This window comes from Sturnus vulgaris, chromosome 16 (assembly GCF_052056855.1).
Source record: "Sturnus vulgaris isolate bStuVul1 chromosome 16, bStuVul1.hap1, whole genome shotgun sequence".
NCBI lineage: Eukaryota > Metazoa > Chordata > Aves > Passeriformes > Sturnidae > Sturnus > Sturnus vulgaris.
In genome coordinates, this window is record NC_142258.1 from 11,152,861 (window position 1) to 11,172,549 (window position 19,689).

At 38.8% G+C, this 19,689-nt stretch overlaps 1 protein-coding gene across 2 annotated transcripts in view; it reads left to right on the forward strand.

Annotated features, from left to right (window-relative positions):
• Window positions 1–19,689, forward strand: part of USP7 (ubiquitin specific peptidase 7) — a 67,533-nt gene that overhangs the window by 24,873 nt on the left and 22,971 nt on the right. The window contains exons 2-8 of one of the 2 annotated variants that reach the window (XM_014894584.2): window positions 5,100–5,204; window positions 5,595–5,627; window positions 10,939–11,137; window positions 12,519–12,657; window positions 13,356–13,444; window positions 14,147–14,255; window positions 19,351–19,481. In XM_014894584.2, the coding sequence (XP_014750070.1) occupies window positions 5,100–5,204; window positions 5,595–5,627; window positions 10,939–11,137; window positions 12,519–12,657; window positions 13,356–13,444; window positions 14,147–14,255; window positions 19,351–19,481 (805 nt within the window). The remainder of the gene's footprint in view (window positions 1–5,099; window positions 5,205–5,594; window positions 5,628–10,938; window positions 11,138–12,518; window positions 12,658–13,355; window positions 13,445–14,146; window positions 14,256–19,350; window positions 19,482–19,689) is intronic. The other variant, XM_014894592.2, reaches the window with a different exon arrangement.

Sequence of the window (19,689 nt, forward strand, 5' to 3'; positions counted from 1 at the left end):
TTGAGCATGCACGGGATGTCCTTGATGCTGATGTAGGTTGACTGTTACAGCATGAACTTTGCTCATTTGCATTCTCTGATTTTATTCTTATCTCCTGCCACCTGATATTTTTGCTCAGTAAGTCCTTTTCCTAGTGTTTACTGCGGGTTCACTCATCCACTGGAATTCACGCACACCCACCCCTTTATCATATCTGTATATAGGGTTATATTTGTATTTAAAGAGAAGAATGCCCTTTTAAAACTTTCATGAAGACCTTTATTCTGGAATGCCCGTTTAGTCCAGCAAAAGAGAAGAAAGTGTTGTTTTCTGCTTTCTTCCACTAAAATCAAGACCCTGGATGTGAAAGGTCATGATATTCTTCAAGCTGCTGCCAGCAGTGAATGACTGACTCCCTTCAGGTTGCTGATACTGCCCTTGGTGCAGCTCCCTGCTGATGTTGGGATTGCTGTGGCCCTGCTGCATGGAGGGCTGTGCAGGCTGCCTGCAGGGACTGTAAAACCCTCAGTGCCAGTGGTTTCAGAGTGAGCGGATGTGTGTGATAACTGTACCCAGTGTTTAGTATCACTATTACTCCTCCGCTGTGGTCTCCTTAACCTCAAAAGGAAACAAATGTTTCATAACCTGCTGCGGAGACTGCTTCAGTTTCTCCTCTGTGGCTGCCAGCTCTGAAAGCTAATAACAAATATTATAGAGAATCTCTCAGACTTTGACTATGGCTGTGATGTGAATCATGACTGAAAGATTAGTAAAGTTGTAGCTCGCCGTCATCATTGTTAAACAGAGGCAGTTTCTGCTGTAGTGGAATTGCTGTGCTTGTGGAGTCATTCTGTAGCTTTTGGCCACATGTGACTGCAAACACGTGTTTATGCTGAGTGATGTGTCCTGCAGCTCAGGGACAGAGCACTCTGCAGTGCTCCTGTCTTAAAACTGGATTTAACTTATGCCAGAAGCTACATCAACTTGACAAAATTTTTTCTACTTTCTCATCAGTAGGAAAAAAATATGACAAACTGTGATTCCATCCTTGTGGATTTGAATTGTTGTGAACAGTAGAACAACAGAGCAATGTATCTTACAGTGACACTTGAGTTCATATTAATAAGCAGGCTGAATCCATCAGAACAGCTTTTCTTTAATATAGGTTGTTTGTTGGTTTTTTTTTAATCATCGATACTGTTGTAGTTCTGATTGCTTAATAGTGTGAGTATTTGAACATGATAATACTGAGCTCATAGTCCATAACAAGCAGACTTCTTTTCATATATATACTTTCTGTAGGGTCTGTCATTATATGGGAAGTTTATAGTTTCAGAGAATGTATTTGGGGTTTTTTTGCTTCTCTGTCCCACTTTCCCCTGCAGCAAATGCCACAACCATTTTGTTTTGATGCTTTCATCTCAACACTTCAGTGACAGGCTTAGTTAATGGGTGATGAGAAGTGTGCACCTGCAGAGTCATTTATGTATAATCCAGTAATTTGTCTGTGTAAGGTGACTGACACTTCTTACCACCTTCCCAAACTGTGCCATCATGCTCCAGTTTTGTTCCAGTTGCGTATCTCGGTGTTTAGACTTATTTCAGCATTCATGATCTTTCAGTAACTAAGTGAAAGCTTTTTTTTGTGCACAAACTCACTAATATCTGAAATGTCCATTCTTGGAAGTTGCCTTATCGTCCAAACTCAGAGACTCCCTGTAAACTCTTCAAGATGTATTTTTCATTTGCAGCACAGTGCCATGGACAGAGAGAAAATGGTATATGATGTTAAATGTTTCAGAAGAAATTGTCATCGCTATTTTTCGTGTTGCCTTGCATTCCTTTTTGTAACAAAAGAACATCTACAAAGGTTTATGTGTTGCATTTTGGGGAGGTGGAAAATATATTCTTACAACACAGGCTTATAGTGTCTACAACTTTACTATTGAGAGCTGTGTTCATTTAATATTGCAGTAATGTATTTAAAGAGTTAAAAACGTTTCCTGTTCCTAAAGTTGCTTTGTTGTAATGCTTCCTTAATTGATGTGGTTTATGTTAATTTTCAGTTGATTCATAGACTGCATCTCAAATTTATTCCAGGGATATCATTAGAACTGGGTATTCTGATGTGGCAATGGAGAGATGACATGACTGGAGTGATGTTGGCACACTGTGGTTTAAACTGCATTAAAGGCAGCAGTGTATTAAGTAGTATGTTTGGTAGGAAGGCTTTCCTGGCCAGTGTGGACAGGTATTTTTTTCTCTTTCTTAATCGTGTAATGTATAATTTGAATAAGTCTTAGGCATTGCCTCTGCTTGAGGCAAAGGAAAACATGTTTCTTAATTAAACCTTGGTAGGATTTTACAATTTTTCCTATGAGCTGTTAAGGACATGAGAGGAAAACACAAATTACTGGTTTTCAACGCTCTAGTAGAAAATGCATTTTGTTATACTGCTTGCTAGTACATCTGTGGAAGAGGGATTGTGTTTTGTTTGTCTAAAGGATTAGTTGAATTTTATTAGCAGTTTAAAAGCTTCCTTTTTCACAGTAGCCAAAAATATTGACTGGTGTTATCTGGTTTCCATATCTGAAAGCTGTATCACAAACTTTGTGTCCATCTATGTCAGAAGAAGCAGCAGGGGCATTCATCATGGGTCATTTGTCTTATCACTAAACAGTGTCTAAGTTGATTGGTATTGCTATCCTCTCTAATTCCTCATACTTTCAGGGAATGTAGAGCAGTATCTCATAGGAAGTTCTTTATTAGTTAAGGGCAGTTCTTTTCCCATGAAACATGGTGTCGATATTTAAATTTTCTGTTTAAAGGTAACTTGGATATGCTTTTAGTGAAGAATAGAGCTCAGGTGTTTGCTTCAGTTTGTTTCCAGATACTAAGTTGCATTGATGATAACTTTGGGAAGAAAAATAATTAAAAAAAATATTAGTATTAATTTAGCATAAGCAATTGTTACATTTTGAGAACATGCTGTATGCTTCTAGAATGCGCTGACCCAGAGAACAGCTTTGTTTAACAGCACGTGCTGTTAAAAGGTTAAAAAAGTGATGGGGAGGGCAGGATGTTGAAATGAAATTGGGGATCTTTCCTTCTCACTCTTGATTTTTGTCATTTTCCTGCTCTTAAGTTGCAGGAGTTCAGAGCTGTCCCCCCGTAATTTTGTTGTAAATCTTTAACTTGCTGTTCTGCTGCAGCGTTCCCAGTGCCGGTTGCTGCTGAAGGGGCCCCTGAGGCTCTACCACACCCGAGCCACTCTTCTGCAAACCTTTTTCTTACAAAGTCAAAACTTCAAGTCATACTTGATTTTGCTTTTGTTCTAAAGCTAAGAATTTAGAAAAACATAGGTGTTACTGTGTGTGCTGCCCAGTGCGTGTTTCACTACACCGCTGTCACTGGTACCTCAGTGAGATCTGCTGCACCCTAATAAGTGTCCAAAAGCCGTGTGTGAGCATTATGTTCGTGATGTAGCGTAGCTCTAATCCAGGAGTAAGTCTCTAACCTGAGCTGTTTCTGTCGTGCTGAGGGCAGAGGTTACTACTTGTGCGGATTTCCCAGGAGAGTAAACAATCAGAATAGGAGTGCCGAGTGTGAAAGTATCTTCCTGTGTGCTGTGAGCTGGAATGAGGCTGCAAAAGCGTGGTGTGCTCTGAGGAGAGGGACGGCTCTGAAGCAGCCGGTGACTGATGCTGCTGCACTTCTGTGGTTTCTCCTACCTTTGATGGGAGCCCTGGCCTTTAAAAGACTCGGGAGACGATCACACAGCGATTCCTATTGTCACTTGAGTTTGTCCCTTTTGCCCAGGAGAAATTCAGCTGCAGTCTGGTCGGAGGCAATTGTCCAGGCTAGTTGGCAGCTCTTGCAAACAGCCTGGCAGCCGGGTCGGTGGGCAGCCGGGTCGATGGGCAGCCCGGCCCGTGGGCAGCCCTGCGTGGCCGTGGGGAGCTCGGTTGCTCGGCAGGGCGGTGGCGAGCACGGCTCTGTCCAGGGTGCTGACGGGCGAGGGCACGGCCAGGCCGGTGTGCTGGAGCTGGGATCGTGCCGTGTCCCTTGGGAACGGTTTCCATCCTGTGGCACAGGTTACCTGCATCCCCTGTGCTCACAGTCAGTAACTTGTGTGTAGCTTTTGGGTATAAAACTGTTCCTGTTTACCCAGATCAGTGACCTTGGGGCTTTTGAGGGATAGTAGAATATATAAGTTAATAGCACAACTTGTGTAGCAACGAGAAACTCATCAGACCTTTTAAATTCCAGTGTCTTTTAAGTAGTGCCTGTCCTTGAGATGGTTGCAAGGGCTTATAGGTTTTACTGTTTGATGATAAAACCCAGTTTGTTTTATCCAAGAATATAGCCACTTTTCTGGAATCATGCTGAAACTATCCACTGGTGTGGAAGCAATGGAAGGAGGTGTTGTTCAGTTGTTGGAGGAATGAGGAAGGTGCTTGTTCAATCAAAATAGTGGGGTTTCAGTTCATCAAATTGTCTCATGTCTCTTGGTTTAGTGGCATTTATGTATGTAATGGTCACTGGAGCAAAACTTAATGGCAGTTATGGCTAGAAATTGGAAATGTTATATCTAAAATGTTCCTTAATCCTAAAAGATTTCCTTGTCAATTTTCCCCAAGTAAGATTTAAATCTTACTATTACAGTTGATTAGAGGTTCAGTTTTTTCCTTAAAAAAGTAACACAAGTCTTAAAGTAACTTGTTAGTTTAAAAAGTCTGCTATTAGAAACTTGAACTTGTGTAAAAATTTCTTGCATTGTAAGAATGCAAGAGAAAGTAAAGAAAATATTCTTATTTAATGAGACTTGATTATAAGATGCTGATTGTAAAGCCATTTGGAAACTTAAAAGTCAATTTATGTTCTTTGTCTCTGTATTCCACATTAATGTGGACCTTTTTCTTCATCCATAAATATTCACCTATATGGGGAATTTTTGTTAGACACATACCAGTAAAACTGTTGAGCAATAATTTAATTAAATGCTGTTCTGTGCAAATGTGCACCATTCGTGTGTCTCATAAACACTACCTGAGACAAAAATGTTATTTTCTGATTATTAATTGTGTGATTAATTTTCACATATTTTTTTTTGGTCTTAGCTGGAGATACAGATGATCCTCCAAGAATTACTCAAAATCCTGTCATTAATGGGAATGTAGCAATGGCTGACGGACATAACAACACTGAGGAAGACATGGAAGATGGTAAGTAAATATTTGATAAATGCATTTGTTTGGCTTCTTTAATTTTATGATTTTAATGGAGAAAATGGTCAATCTCTTACCTGTGTCCTGTGATCTGTAGCTCATTAAAAAAATAAATCCCTCTGTAGTTATGGCTGCTGGCTTTCTGTGTAGGCATCCTTTTGACATAGCTGTACAATAGGATTAGACTTCTGAAGGCTTGGGATTTTTTTCTTGTACTCTTTCTAGGTACTCATTTAAAAATTGCAGAAAGTGCTCTTGGCCATTGTTATGTTTTGTGATACAGCCCTTTAAAGGTGCTGCAGCTGGGTTTTGCTGAATAGTAGTTTTATCAGTTACACAATTCCTTCAGGGTGTTTAGAATCCTTATCTGTCCTGCTCTCTTGTCAGGTGGCAGCTGTGCTCTGGTTTTGTCTTTGTGTGGTAAGTCAGTGGCAACTATTTTGTTGATGAACATCTTTTGCTCTCAGTTCTGATGCCTAATTTTACTTGCAAAAGTGAAGAAAAAATTATGTATTAATGTCCTGTTAATACAAGGGGACATGTGTTTTTGAAGTCCTTTGGTCCATTAAATGAAAATAAGGGTATACAGTTTGTTGCAGAAGATCAAATAATTATAACTCTGGGTATATTTAAAGAAAGGCAACAAGTCTAGATCTGTTATGTTTAGTGAGGAAAATGTGCAACGATATTTCTTTTCTTAGGAAAGGATATGGGCAAGGACTGCTCATTTTGAAGAATGGGTAAAATTGAGTTGGGAGAAGGGAAACATCATATGAGTGGGTTTTGTTCCATATTCCATGCTGTCTTGTGAGAGTACAGTTAGGACTAGACTTAAACATTTTGTTAGATTTGTGCAGAAATGTTGAGTAATTTTTTTCAGAAAAAGCAGAATTTGAGGTTAAAGGTCAAAAAAGTGCTTACTTTCATGTGTTCAAGGAACATAGAATACTGGTAGAAAATAGTAATGTTCCATGAAGAGAATAGAGTTTAAATTCGGAACAAAAGCATCTCATGTTTGAATTATCTCTGTATCATTGGCAAAGATGAAGTTTTCTATGACCAGAGTCTTGCAGTGAAAGAAAAATGTGGTCTTCTTAGCCTATGAATTTTATTTGTGTGATCACCTAATCTCATTCAGAGGGTTTTGATTTATTGCTCAGAGTAAATAGGTGAGACTGAAACAGGGAATTCTGTTCTTACCAAAAGCTGTTATAAAAGAGGTTAAATATCTGTCAGGCCATGATATTTAGAGGGTGGCAAGAGAAGACCACATGGGTTGACACCAACTGGCTAGAGCAGAACTGTTTAAGTTCTGTTCTTGGTAGAGATGTTTATATGTAGAAAGCCTGTAGTGTTTGCTGTTGATACAAGCAGTACATAACACATTGATGACTTAGAAAAATTGTTTTCCACTAGTTGATCTGTACATACTTGTACAAATTGTACAAATAGGGACTTGAACTGCAGAAATAGCTGATGAAAGCCAGGCTCTATCAGGGCTGGCAAGTAATCAGATATTTACCTCTCCATTCAGAATAACATTGACCCTTTAACCAAAAAACTACTGTGAACCTGTTTGTGTCAATTCCCAACTGTTTGACTCTTCTCAGAACTGGGTATTGAAGGTGTTGCACTAGGGAGAAGAAGTATCTCAAGGCATTTGACAGAAGACTTGTGAAAGCTTCTCATGCCTTGATGGGCTTTCAGCATGGTCAGGAGCTTGGGCCCACTCTCCAGTGGGACATCCTTCAGGGTTCAAGGAATTATTATTAATCAAGGGATTATTAAGCAATACTCGTGATAGTTCCTCATTATCATATTTGAATAAGGAGTGTCTGGCTACATGTTGGTGCTGCTACAGCTGTGCATTGACACAGATAGGAAAGAGTGTTATTGCAAAATGTTAAGTTGAAAAAACATTCCTGAAGACTTGCATCACATAAGTGGATGATGCCTCTTTTCCAAGTCTTGTAAATCAGATTAGTTGCTTGCTGTTGCATTATTTACACATCGGTGCAATTGCTCTCTTGCTGTTTGTGCTCTTGCTAATCTGGTTTGCAGCATGATGTGCATGGGTAATGTACAGCTCAGAGATTCCAAAGACACGGAAAATGGGAGATATGGGCTTCTCTGATAAACATGCAGCTTTCTTTTGCTGTTACTCATAGCAAGGGGCATCAATCTGAGCTGGTACAGAATGCATGAGAAGAATTTAGATACCTGTTCAGTGAAATTAATGAGTTTAGTGGTTCCTGTGAGAGGTGAACAGTAAGATGAAAGTTGATGCTTCCAGCTGGATGATAGAAATCGGCTTTCTGGTGATTTTCTGAGTTCAAGAAACTTTTGAGGTGATTTTGTTCTTCCAGCTTAGCACATAAAGAAATGACTGATAAGATTGGGGGGGAAAAAAAATGCAGCTCTTATCCCCTTTGCTAGGCAACAGGCTGCAGGCATTGTGAGGCACAGGGAACAGGAGCAGCAGTGGACCAGCAGCAGGACTTTCAGATAAGGCTGTGTTCTCTCAAGTGCTGTGACCAGTACCTGTTGCTGCTCTGTATGAAATCTTAGCAATTAAAAAGAACCAGCTAAAGGACTGTGCTGTGCTTTGGATGGAGAATGACTTAAATGAACCAGACTTTAAAACCTGGAATAGCAGCCTCTGCAAATAAAGTAAAAACTAATAAAAACAAGGCTCTGATCAAAACTTGTTTGCAAGTGCATCAGTATTCAAAGCAACATATAGAATAAATTCTCTTAGAAGTTAAAGTTCAAACAGAAGGTCCCTAGCTGAACATAAACTCGCAGCTTTGCCATTACCTCCTGAAGTCTCATTTCTGTGAAGAATTGCAGAGGCAAGAAGGCTTTCAGAAGCATCAGTCTTAGCCATATGCTGGTATTGCATGCTGTATTTGGATCATTATTAAAATATTCATAGAATATTCAGCCAGTTTCTCCATTAATAATTCAGGTTTAGAATATTTTAATAATTCCAGTGCACTTTCAAGGTAGCAACATTTACTAAGAGAATAAAGAAATCTGCTTTTCCCAAAAGTATCGACATTTAAATATGTGTTTCAGCCTTAAAATGATCATATTCAGTATTTGGATCTCTGATTTGAAGGCTCTTTCTTCTCTGAGGGTGCTGAATGTGACATTCATCACATCAATGAAAAAATCTTTTCCACATAAGAAAGTCCATTCCCTGGAATATCTCCAGGTATTGTCAGCTGGATTTTACCTTGTGTTCAGTTTGTAGTTCTGGGATTTATAAAAGTCTCTCTTGCCAGTCACTACTAAATTATCCTGCTGCCAGTTGCAGTCTTTAACTGGCATCTGGAGGACATGTTCATGATGGCAGAAAAAGGCTTTATTTATTGATGTACTCAAAATAATTGTCACATTTGCTATGTAAACTTCTTTTTCTAATAAAATTCTTCCTTTAATCCATTACACTTGCTAAGAAAAAATTAGGCTTACTGGAAAGAAAGGAAGGTTGTTATTTTTAAAGAAACTTCTGTTTCAGGGTTGACCTGTGTTACAAGGCTGCATTTTTATGGAGCAGTTACTAGTGCTTGTTCAAATATTTTACAGAGAAAAGTTCCCAATTCCCTCATGAGGTCTCATGCACAGGCTTTCCTAAAAAGAAATCAAGAAATACAGGCAAACTTTCTCTGAAGCATCTGCAGATGCTGCGTGGGCTGTGTTTTTTAGCTGACACTGTAGCAGCACTGCTGCATCCTTGTGCTGAAGTCTCTGAAAGCTGCATCAAAGGAGGCAGAAAGCAAACTTGGCTCCTGTTTTGGAAGCTCAGACTGAGCCCAGAATCACTGATACCCTGATTGTGAGCAGGGAGGTGGCCTCGAGTTGGTTTGAAATACACGTGTGATGCAAGACTGATTTTAAATTATTAAATGTGTTACAGACTTGTATTATCCTGGCTGCAAATCAAGTTAGTGAGCTCCTCTGTCTGCAGCCTGTCAGGTTCTTGGGTGTAGAAGATCAGCTTTTCCCTCTGTCAACGGGCAGTGAGTAGTGAAACTGGGAAGAGAGCATTTTTTAAGTAGGTGACAGACTGCTAGTTAGCTGCACTTCCAGGCAGGGAAAAAGGAGAAAGTAATCCTTTGAATTGTTGTGTTATTGAGGAAGCTGAGAGCTCAGGGCAACACGAAGGTCTTTACAGGAGCAGAGGGGACAGGAAACAGGTTTGGGCCATAGTACCTTCAGGACACAATTGGAATGCTTATGGCTGTCAGACCATACACCAAAAAATCCTCTGTGTTGCAGTTCGGGAGTAGGACAACTGCTTGAAAACTGCTTCACAAGGGAGAAGAATGAAATCTGTCATAGCTCCCTGGCAGTTGTGGATAAAACTTGGTAATTTTGTGTATGAAGTGTATAATCTTTACCCTGTTGCATATTGTAATGAAGAATGTTCCATTTTTTAAGTAAGGTAGCAATCAGGACTCACCTGTGTTTTGGAAAAATGATTCAGCGCTGTCTCTGGTGCTGTGCCAAGCTGAGTAAACGGCTGCTGTCTGTGTATGGAAGGAACACGTTTGTTGTACTGTGTGCCTCGTCACAATTTCACAATCTGATTTCTGATTTCTGGCTCGGTGGTGCTGTCCCTCAGTGCTCTTTGATTTCAGGTGTCACTGCATGTGTGGCACACTTTCAGCTGTGCATCTCCCATGGGTGCAGTGAGAGCAGCAGGGTGACCCTGGGTACTGGCTGCTGCCCCGTGTGCTAGTGCAACCTCCTTACAGCCAGGAGGATTCCATGTGACACGAGTGTCAGACTGGAGAAGGAGGGGAGTGTCTCATGCATCCCTGGACTGTAGATAATCTGGGATAAGTTGCAGGTTTTTCCTCCCTTAGTGCACTATGAGGTGTGTCACAGGAAAGAGAGGCTGGCCTTGTGCCTTGCTGAAGCTGTCACAGTCTCCAGCACCCTGTTATAGCTGAGTGCTACAGAAGCAGAACAGATTGTGGTAGGTGAAGAACTGGGTATGTGGGAAGAAGGCAAAATTACTTTAATTGTGTGTGTCAAAATAAGCTCTTTGAAAAAAAAATAGTCTAATTTAATTTTGTGCTAGACCACTAAAAATCTCTAAAGTTTTTGCATAGCATAAAGAAAACAGGACCTTGCTCTTGAGCTGAATTTCAGCAAACAGATACAATTTTACAAAAATCCAACAACCAACCTATGGCATTAATCTGTTTTAAGATACACTGTTGTAAGCCAAAAGCAACTAAAAGATGACATGATATCAACAGGGCATCTGAACAGATTGTGAAATTCCTTTGTGCGTATGGGTTCATGCAGGGAAGTGACTTAAACTGGGCTGTGGAGATGCTGCACAACAAGAAGAGTTAGAGTGGGCTGTGATTTAGTTGTAGAGTGTTTGATGTCTGTCTTACTGCACCTGCTGCTTTAGAAGAAACTGGAGTGGTAACAAATCCTACTGCTAAAGAAGCATTTAAAGAAATAGTGTACAAAAGGAATTTGTCTTGCAGTGCCTTGTTTGCCTGAATGGAGTTGCAGTGTTTCTCAAAATGAAAAAATTGAGACGTCAGTAATGAAGTAGTTCACTGTCCCTCTGGGATGGGAATGTTTTTGTTGCTTCCCATATTCCACTACATGAAATGTGCTCATATTACATGATGTTGGTCATTTTGGAGTGAAGAACGTGAGGTGTTTCAAACAGTGGGGTGTGTGTGTGTGTGTGTTACAGATACAAGTTGGCGATCAGAAGCGACATTTCAGTTTACAGTGGAACGCTTCAACAGGTTGAGTGAGTCAGTGCTCAGCCCTCCCTGCTTCGTACGGAACTTGCCCTGGAAGATCATGGTAATGCCACGACTCTACCCGGACAGACCACACCAAAAAAGTGTAGGATTCTTCCTTCAGTGCAATGCTGAATCTGATTCCACGTAAGACCCTTCTAATTATTGTACAACTCCTCACTTGATACTGGCTAATCTATTGCAATAAGTACAAATACCTACAAAAAAACCTTCACCTCACTTTCTGCAAGAGGAGAGAATTCTTGCAGGAGTTTGAGTGCCCTTTACCCACCTTTCTAAATCTCAAAGCATAAGAATAATCCCCTCTTTAGGATGAGCTAAAATCAGCTTGTGTGACTAGAAGTTTGTGGTAAAATTTAGATATATGCTTGCTGAAGGATAAGTCCTTGACTGACAGTTTTCTTGGCATGGAAAAAGTTTTGGGTTGATTTCAAATGAAAGTGGAGCTTCTCTAACCATGCCAAGCTATAAATGCTGCCCTGTGAAGTGTGTGAACAGGTAACTGCTACCAGTGCAGGCAGAGCAGGACACAAGTCCTTAAGTGGAGTTTGTTGCTCATCCAGCAAGATCTGAACATGTGTGTGTTCTTGGAGTCCTGCATGCAAATCAATATTGACTACCTCTGACCACTTTTGTAAATAATAGAAAAATTTTAAAAGATACCTACAAATTTCTGAGGCATTCCTGTAGCTTATCTAGGAAAAGTGCAGACCTCTCAGGTGTCCTTTCCAATAGGGTAACTCCATTCTGGCACTGAATCTCACAAAGCTTGTTATTTATTCTGAATAATAAGTTGCACTTCTTCATCATTTTTATAATTTAGAGGTGAGTGCTCAGGACAGAATATAAAGAAAAAGTTGTAAGTGTATTAACAAGTAATAGGACGTGTGATTCACATCCAAGTTTTAAAGAAAAAGGGTGATCTTCAGAAGAACCAACCAAGGTGCAGCTGGTGGAGCTGAGCAAGCAGTGCCACTGCATGAGGCAGTGACAGGATCTTGTCTGAGCTGTGTCCAGACTGATTGCCTTGCACAAGTAGGGTGGTTTTGGGCACCAATGGTCATGAAGGAGTGCTGCTGAGACAATTAGTGTTGGAGAGTTTATCTTGAGGGAGGGAGGGGAGAAGCTCCTCATCCTTTCCTTAGCAAAGGCTGAGCCCTCCCACTCTGCAGACACCAAGAGCACGTGGAGTTGGCCCATCCATGTGCAGTGAGGCAGATCAGAATTAACTCACCTGGGAGAGCCCTCAGCTTCTTAAACCAACCTGCAAGTCACTGACACACTTTCTTATCAACACTGTTGCCATAAGAAATTCTCCATTCCAGGTTCATAATGTCGCTTCAGAAAGCCTCAGAGGTTCATGCCCTCAGTAACAATTAACATCTAATAAGGAAAAAAAATCCAGTGTGAAAGTAATGTACCCAAAATCCCTAACAAAAAAAATTATGTAATGACTATAAAAAGCTTGGTTTTGAAAGAGTTTCAAGTGTTTCTTCTATATTTATAGGTCATGGTCCTGTCATGCACAAGCAGTTCTCAAGATAATAAACTACAAGGATGATGAAAAATCATTCAGTCGTCGTATTAGTCACTTGTTCTTTCATAAGGAGAATGACTGGGGCTTTTCTAACTTCATGGCCTGGAGTGTAAGTAATTGGACATGTATTAATCTGTTGCTTAATCTGAGCAGTTTTCTGTACTCCTGCATACTGAGATGCTGATAGCAAAGGGTTTTTTTCCTCAAGCTGTTATTTTTTTCTATCATTACTGTAGATTTCTTCTCAATTTCTTACTCTATCAATTTGATTTTTGTAGAGTGCTCTTATTGGTGTTGTAATTTAAATATTCCCTCATTATTATTTTCTGCCTGAGTGCTTGTGTTTTGTTATCACTATGTGATAGTCAATGACATTCTGAAGCAACAAATTTGCTTGCATTTCCATATGTTCTTTGTATATATGTAGATGTATATTTAATGCCCTAACAATACTACTAAAGTTTCTCTTGAATTGTGACAACTTTTTAAACATTTGCAAAGGTTTTGGAATACTGTCCAGAAGAAGCAGAACATTTGATTACCAACTCTTACATTATTGAAAACTGAAAAACTACTGTGAAAACTTAGAAGGCAGGAGCAAGTTTCCTACACTGAGACACTAAAAAAGAATTAAAATGCAGTGAGCTGAAAAACAACTGCTTTGGTGTTCTTCAGCTTTTCCTCTTCAGTTTATTACTACTGATAGCTCAGGCTTGGAAACTAGAAAGTGATGTCTGACTGGATGCTTCACTGCAGTCATGTTGCATGTTCCACTTTTCATGTTCCTGTGTCATTTGTGTTTTACAGGAAGTTACTGATCCTGAAAAAGGCTTTATAGAAGAGGACAAAGTTACTTTTGAAGTCTATGTTCAAGCAGATGCTCCACACGGAGTAGCGTAAGTATCTTTTATTAAAAACAAAGCCATACTAAAAATTCTTAATTCTAGTATTTTTATGTTGCTTGGGATCATTCAAGTATTCTGTGTTATTGCCATTTGTAGCTCCCATCAGACATTCTTGCTTTGTCACTACTAGTTGCTGAATTCTCACATGGCAATATTTTCATAGTCAGAGATTTTGTATAGAATCAATTTCTTTTGGCATCAGTCAGCAAAATGGTGTCACGCAGCTTCTGTGTGAGATTTAACACCTCTGCAATTCTGGCCTGAGCATTTGTGGTATGGGAGCTGGTGGGGTCTCAGGTGCAACTGAGTGGCTGTGCTGCCTAACTTGCCTTAGTTTGCAGTTGTAAAACTACTTCATCTCAGTTGTTCTCACTAATGGCACTTGTAAACAGCAGTGTTGTACAGAGCTGCAGACTTGCCCTTAAAAGTACAGCTCTGAGCTCCAGGACGCTCCCATAGGACATTGTTTTTCTGCCATATAGAACATATTTTCTTTAAAAAAGTAATAAAATCACTAAGCATCTGATTGCAGAGACTGTTGTTACTGGCAGGCAGCAGTGGAGTGTAGTTTATTTGAATCTTCAGAAGCAGTGCAGAGTAGCTGATACCAACCAGCAGCACTGCCTTAGAACAAACACTCTTTATTATTGGAATATAGAACTTCCTTGTTTTTAACCACAAACTATTTTCTAGGTGGGATTCAAAGAAGCACACAGGATATGTTGGCTTAAAGAACCAGGGAGCAACGTGTTACATGAACAGTTTGTTACAGACTTTATTTTTCACAAATCAGCTACGAAAGGTAAGTAATACACGAAAGAACCTGAGACTATAATGTTGGTTGTTTCATTTGTAAATGCTTCAGAATTTGTGTGATCCTTTTGCCTCCTTTATCCTTCCAGAGGAGTTGTGACTTACATGGTGGTGTACATCATACTGCAGGCAGAGTACAGGAAGCTCCCTTTTGTAGTTTGTAGAACACAAGCTTTTGTCTTCTATGGAAGCAGACAGAGCACCTGGAGAAGACCCGAGCTTAGGGAGTGTTTCTTTGACTGTATTATATCTTAATATTGCTAGGAATTGCTGGGGGTGGGGAGAGCACTTTAATCTTGCAGATAAAAGATGGAAGCAATTTCCTTTCTCTGAAATAGTTAAAATAGGGAATTAAGGCTTTTCAGCCCATAAACAATGCTCAAAGATACACATTTGCTCCATCTTGAAATTCCTATTATGCAGCAGAATGTGGTTGCCATCCTCGTAGTGATGGGGAAAGCATTGTATTTTCAGTAGTTCAAACAATGTAATTTTGTATTTACTTTAGTAGCATTTTTTTGTTTACTGTAGATGTTACTTCTTTGCTGGAAATGTCTTTAAATATCTTTTTAATAAATATCTCATCTAAAGCCAGGATAAAATACACTAGATAATGTATTATTTTGAAATAGTGCAGTACCCTTACTGGGGTTAAAAACAGAAGTGATGACTTGGTATTGGAGGTGGCTATTTAGAAGAGGGGATGTACTTGGAGAAAAAGGGATTGTGGTGCTGTTCAGTGTATTGGAGTTTCCTGTTGATCCTAATTCATCCTTCTGTGCATTTCTGCACTTACTGTCTGTCTTACTGAAAATAAGCTGTTCTAACTTGGGCTTTCTCTTGTGTAGACTAGTTGTTGCAGTTCAGTTATATTTTTTTCCTTTTTAATGTACCTGCTTTCCACTGTCTTTAATTTCCCACAGCCTTATTATTTATATCCCTGTGGCCTGTAAGTGTCCCAGTTGCCATTTCTTTTTTCTCTTTGCAGTGGGCTGTTTACTCTGAAGTGCTGCAAAAAAAATAGCACCTCAAACTCCAATAGAGTGTAACTGAGATCTTCCCATTGCCATGAACAACAGATAAATACTTGCCTTGTTTTATATGATGCACCTGTTCCTTTTTTGCAGGAGCTATAATTTACTCATTCAGTTTATCACTCATTATAATGCCTGTTCTTTTTGGTCAGTACTCAGTGTTTGTGCATTTTACTTTTTTGAGCAACTTCAATTTGGTCTTGAGAGAAAAAAGTGTTTTTGTAATAGCTCCATCTAATGCAGTTGAGTAGTTTGTTCAAGACAGTCTTGTAGTCACTAAATCAATATGTACCATGAAGTAGTGAAGAAGAAATTCTTTTTGTTTACAGACTCGTTTCAACTGAACAAATCTTACCAGGCATTCCCCGGCACTTCTTCCCCAGCACCAAAATAAAAGCAACTTTTAGCATCTCTTAATATCTGGCTAATGACCACATGAGAGCTTAATTTACTGAAATTGGTAACTGCAGCTTCCTTTATGGAAGTGTTCCTGGACATCAGCTGGAAAGTTCAATTCCTTGCTCATTCCTCAGGCTTCCAGAGTCCCTCCAAACAGAACAGATGACAGTGGCAGTTTTAGACAACTTTAGCACTCATTTGCCATTGGTACAGATCAGGAAGAATCAGTTGTTGCCTTGTCTGAAAAAATATTTTTTACATTTTTATTTTCACTTTGACCAAACTTGTTCCTCTTAAACCAAAGTAAAATAAAACAAAACATACAGCATCCTCGGTTTGCTTTTCACTATTTCCATAATTTCAGTGAATCCTCCTTCCTTGGAAGAAATAATGATTTCTGTTGCTGTTACTTAGAGCTTTGTTCACAGAGAAGCTGCTGTCAGAGCAGAGCTGGGGAAGCAGTGAACAATAGCAAAGGCAGGCACGTACCTGTGGAAAGTCAGGCCCTGGGGAAGCGTGGGTGAGGTTTGATGGAGAGGTCCTTTCTTCTCTGCTCTGCTTGCACATAGCACATGGGAGGTTCTGGGCTCTTGGAAATGAGACCTCCCTTTAAAGCAACAAGAGGTGGCTTCAGTGGTAGGGAATAAAGAAAGGAACTTTGACATTAAAGTATGTTATTATTTGTTGTTTGGGACTGATGTGCTTAACTACAGTCCAGTAGGCAAGGGGCAGTGGTGACTGCCCAGAGGGGTCCAGCTTTGTCCCTGGCCTCTGTTCATTGCCTTGTCCCAGAACTGTCCTTAGTGCCTCCAGCCTCTCAGTGCTTGTGGCTGCATTCGGTCCATTCTGGAACTTTCTGTTGGTTCCCTTGCAAAAGTCCCTACAACTCATGAGAACATTACAGAATGTTTATACATTAAAATAATAAATATTGTCCATTTCTCCCTGATCTGGCTCTCCTCAAGTTATCCAATATATTTTACAAAACCTTGGAATTTCATACACAGTATTTATTTCCCTTCTTTAAGTAATTCCTGGCTTTAAGCAATTTGTTCAAAGTTGCCTGTACCATTCTATTGTTATGTAAATATCTAAAATTTTTCTCATATCTGTCAATATGCCTATACATGTCCTATCCCTCTTTTGTGTTCATTTCCTGAGGGAACTTCTCAGGTGTTAAATAAGAGACCTTGCTTTTTTATGTGGATGAGAATGCCCCACTCCTTTATCTTGAGGTCAAGCTTTCAGAATTTGGGAGGCTAAGGCAAAAAATTAAAGGTTTCAAGTGGATAATATTTAAGAAGTGGTAGAGTGAAGAAACACTTAAACTTAGAGAAGTGAACTCCAATATTACCTAAAAACACAAACAGAATGAAGAGCCAAGAAAGGCTGTGTTAAAAGTTTGCTTTGTCATAACACATACAGAATTTCCAAAGAAATAAAACTGGTGTTTTTATTCAATGACAGCTAGAATGTAGTAATTATAAGTAAATTGTAAATTATTATTTGGATATTACTTGAGAGATATAGGAAGGGAATTAATTGTCCAGATGGTGTATGAGACAAACATTTTAAAAAATAGGAACTAAAGGCAAAGGATTTGATTTTGGTTAATCATCAAGGTATTCTGAACTCCAGTTTATGCATTTTTGATGGAAGAGTCAATCACAAGGTTGAATTTTAGCCTGCTATAGATTTAGCATTTTAATATTTTTTTAAATTTTTAAATTTTTTTTAAACTATATTTGCATTTTTTCATGACGATTTTCATGCTTTATTTCTTTTTGTTTAAACATAGCAAGTATATATATGTTTTATAGAATAGCATTTATAAGATGTTCAAAAAGTTAACAGGGGCTGATGATAGAGTTTTGAAAGATCTGAGACTTAGTTGTTCAACTGCTTCTGTTGCTATCTTTAGTTAGTGATACTCTTAAAAAGATTCATAAACCAGGTACGGGAAGAGGTTTAAAGTTGACTCTTCAAGGTGCTGATTTGTTCTGGTGTTGATACTTTAAAGCAAGAAATAATTTTTGCTTGTGAAATCAAAGGTATAAGTCTAGCTAGTGATATTTGAATTGGAGTTTGTTCAGATCCACCTGGTTAGCTGAGATTCTGCATTTGGATGATAAAAATAAAGCAATTGGAAATTATTTACTCTGTTAGCTTATTTGAATTGTTCTGAAATTGAATGTTCTGATCTTAGGAAGGAAATTTTCCTAATCAGGTGGTCTAGCTATACATGAGGATCTATGGAGAGGTGGAGGGATCTCCATTCCTGAGATGCTCAGAACTTAACTGGATCTGATCCTGAGCAACTGGACCCCAGTCTGAACTTGGCACTTCTGTGGGCAGTAACAGAGAGCAGAAGCTACAGAGTTCTGTCCCAGACTGTATCACTATAAACTCTTGAAGCGTGCTTAACACATTAAAAAAGTTGGAGGTTTATTGAGTTTCAACAGTTAAAAGCTGTTGCCAGTGATAAAACTGAAGATGCAATTTTCTTCAATTTATAAAATTTACAACAGCAGTTTAAGCAAATCTCAAAGTGGAGCAAAGGAAGACTTTTTTTATTGTCATTAGACTGAGGTTGGGCGTTTGTTCTTAAAATTACCCTAACAAAGACTTCTGTTGACTATCCTTCAGAAAAAAGTTGATGATAAATTTCAGTGTGTTATTAGTGTTTCCTTTTTATATGTGTAAGTATTACTAATGATGTAGCTTGCAACTGAAGAGAAATAAAATTTAGAAGTTATTTGTGTTCATGATTCTGTTTTAGGTCATCTCTATTAACTGGTGACTTCTGAAAATTAAATTTTTCTGGTTTTAACAGGTTATTTTCTCATATGCTACTTAATATTGGAGTATTTTTTAGTTTCTTTTGTTGCCTAATCTCCTTCCAGGATTGTCTGTTTTTTTGTATATTTATGCTTCTCAAATGAACATCTCCCTTTTCTTTGCTCTTCCTTTCCCCTAGATGTATTGTACACTTTTTAAAAAGTAAATCTCATTTCAGTGACTATGGAACTCTCCTAATCCCTGTTTGGTCTATTTGTGTGATTTCTTTGTTCCAAATCCTTCCCAGATCAGTATAATCAGTGAATTGAATTGTTAAGCTGTTTATTTGCTGGACAGTGATGACATTAAGTAGGAATGAGGGAATCAGGGACTCTCAGAGCTTCCTCTGGCATCTTTCTCCACGTGGACCACTTCTGTTTTCATTCACTTGTTGCTCTTTATGGTTTCATGTGGTTGCTTTTTCACAAAACCAGTTATTTTCAAGTCTGTAGTATTGACTGGTATATCTGGTCCTACTGTGATGATTGCACAGCCATACCAGGCATGAGAAGGTATCTGAAGGTATTAAATGCTTTAGTGCATTTACTATTCTAGGCTGGAATAAGGGAACTATTTAGATAAAATAACAGTGAATGGAATCTGTTGTTCACATCTTCCCAACCACTGTGCTCTAAGAAGAGTTCTTCCAGACAATTGACGTTTTTACACTACAGTACAAGATTTTTTTTCAGACTTTTTTGAAGTGTTGATTAAATTGAGTTCTAGGAAGGAAGTCACTGAAGAGGAAAGAATGTATTAAACAGGATGAGCAATAAACTTTTCTGATACTAATTGAACTAAATGCTTTTTCAGGCTGTGTACATGATGCCCACAGAAGGAGATGATTCATCCAAAAGTGTTCCTTTAGCATTGCAAAGAGTGTTTTATGAGCTGCAACATAGTGACAAACCAGTTGGAACTAAAAAGTTAACAAAATCATTTGGGTAAGTTTCAAAAGCTTGGACTATTTATTAGACTCAGGTTTCATAAAGCTTTACTTTAAAAAATTCTATTTTAATAGGTTACTTTTAGAGATGTGCAGAGAAGTGTTAATATAACATGGTGTTAATTGTTAACTTTCTGTAGTCTACTTGCATGGGTTTTTATTTGTAGCCAGTACTAAAGACAGCTGATCCAAAAGTCAGATTGTTT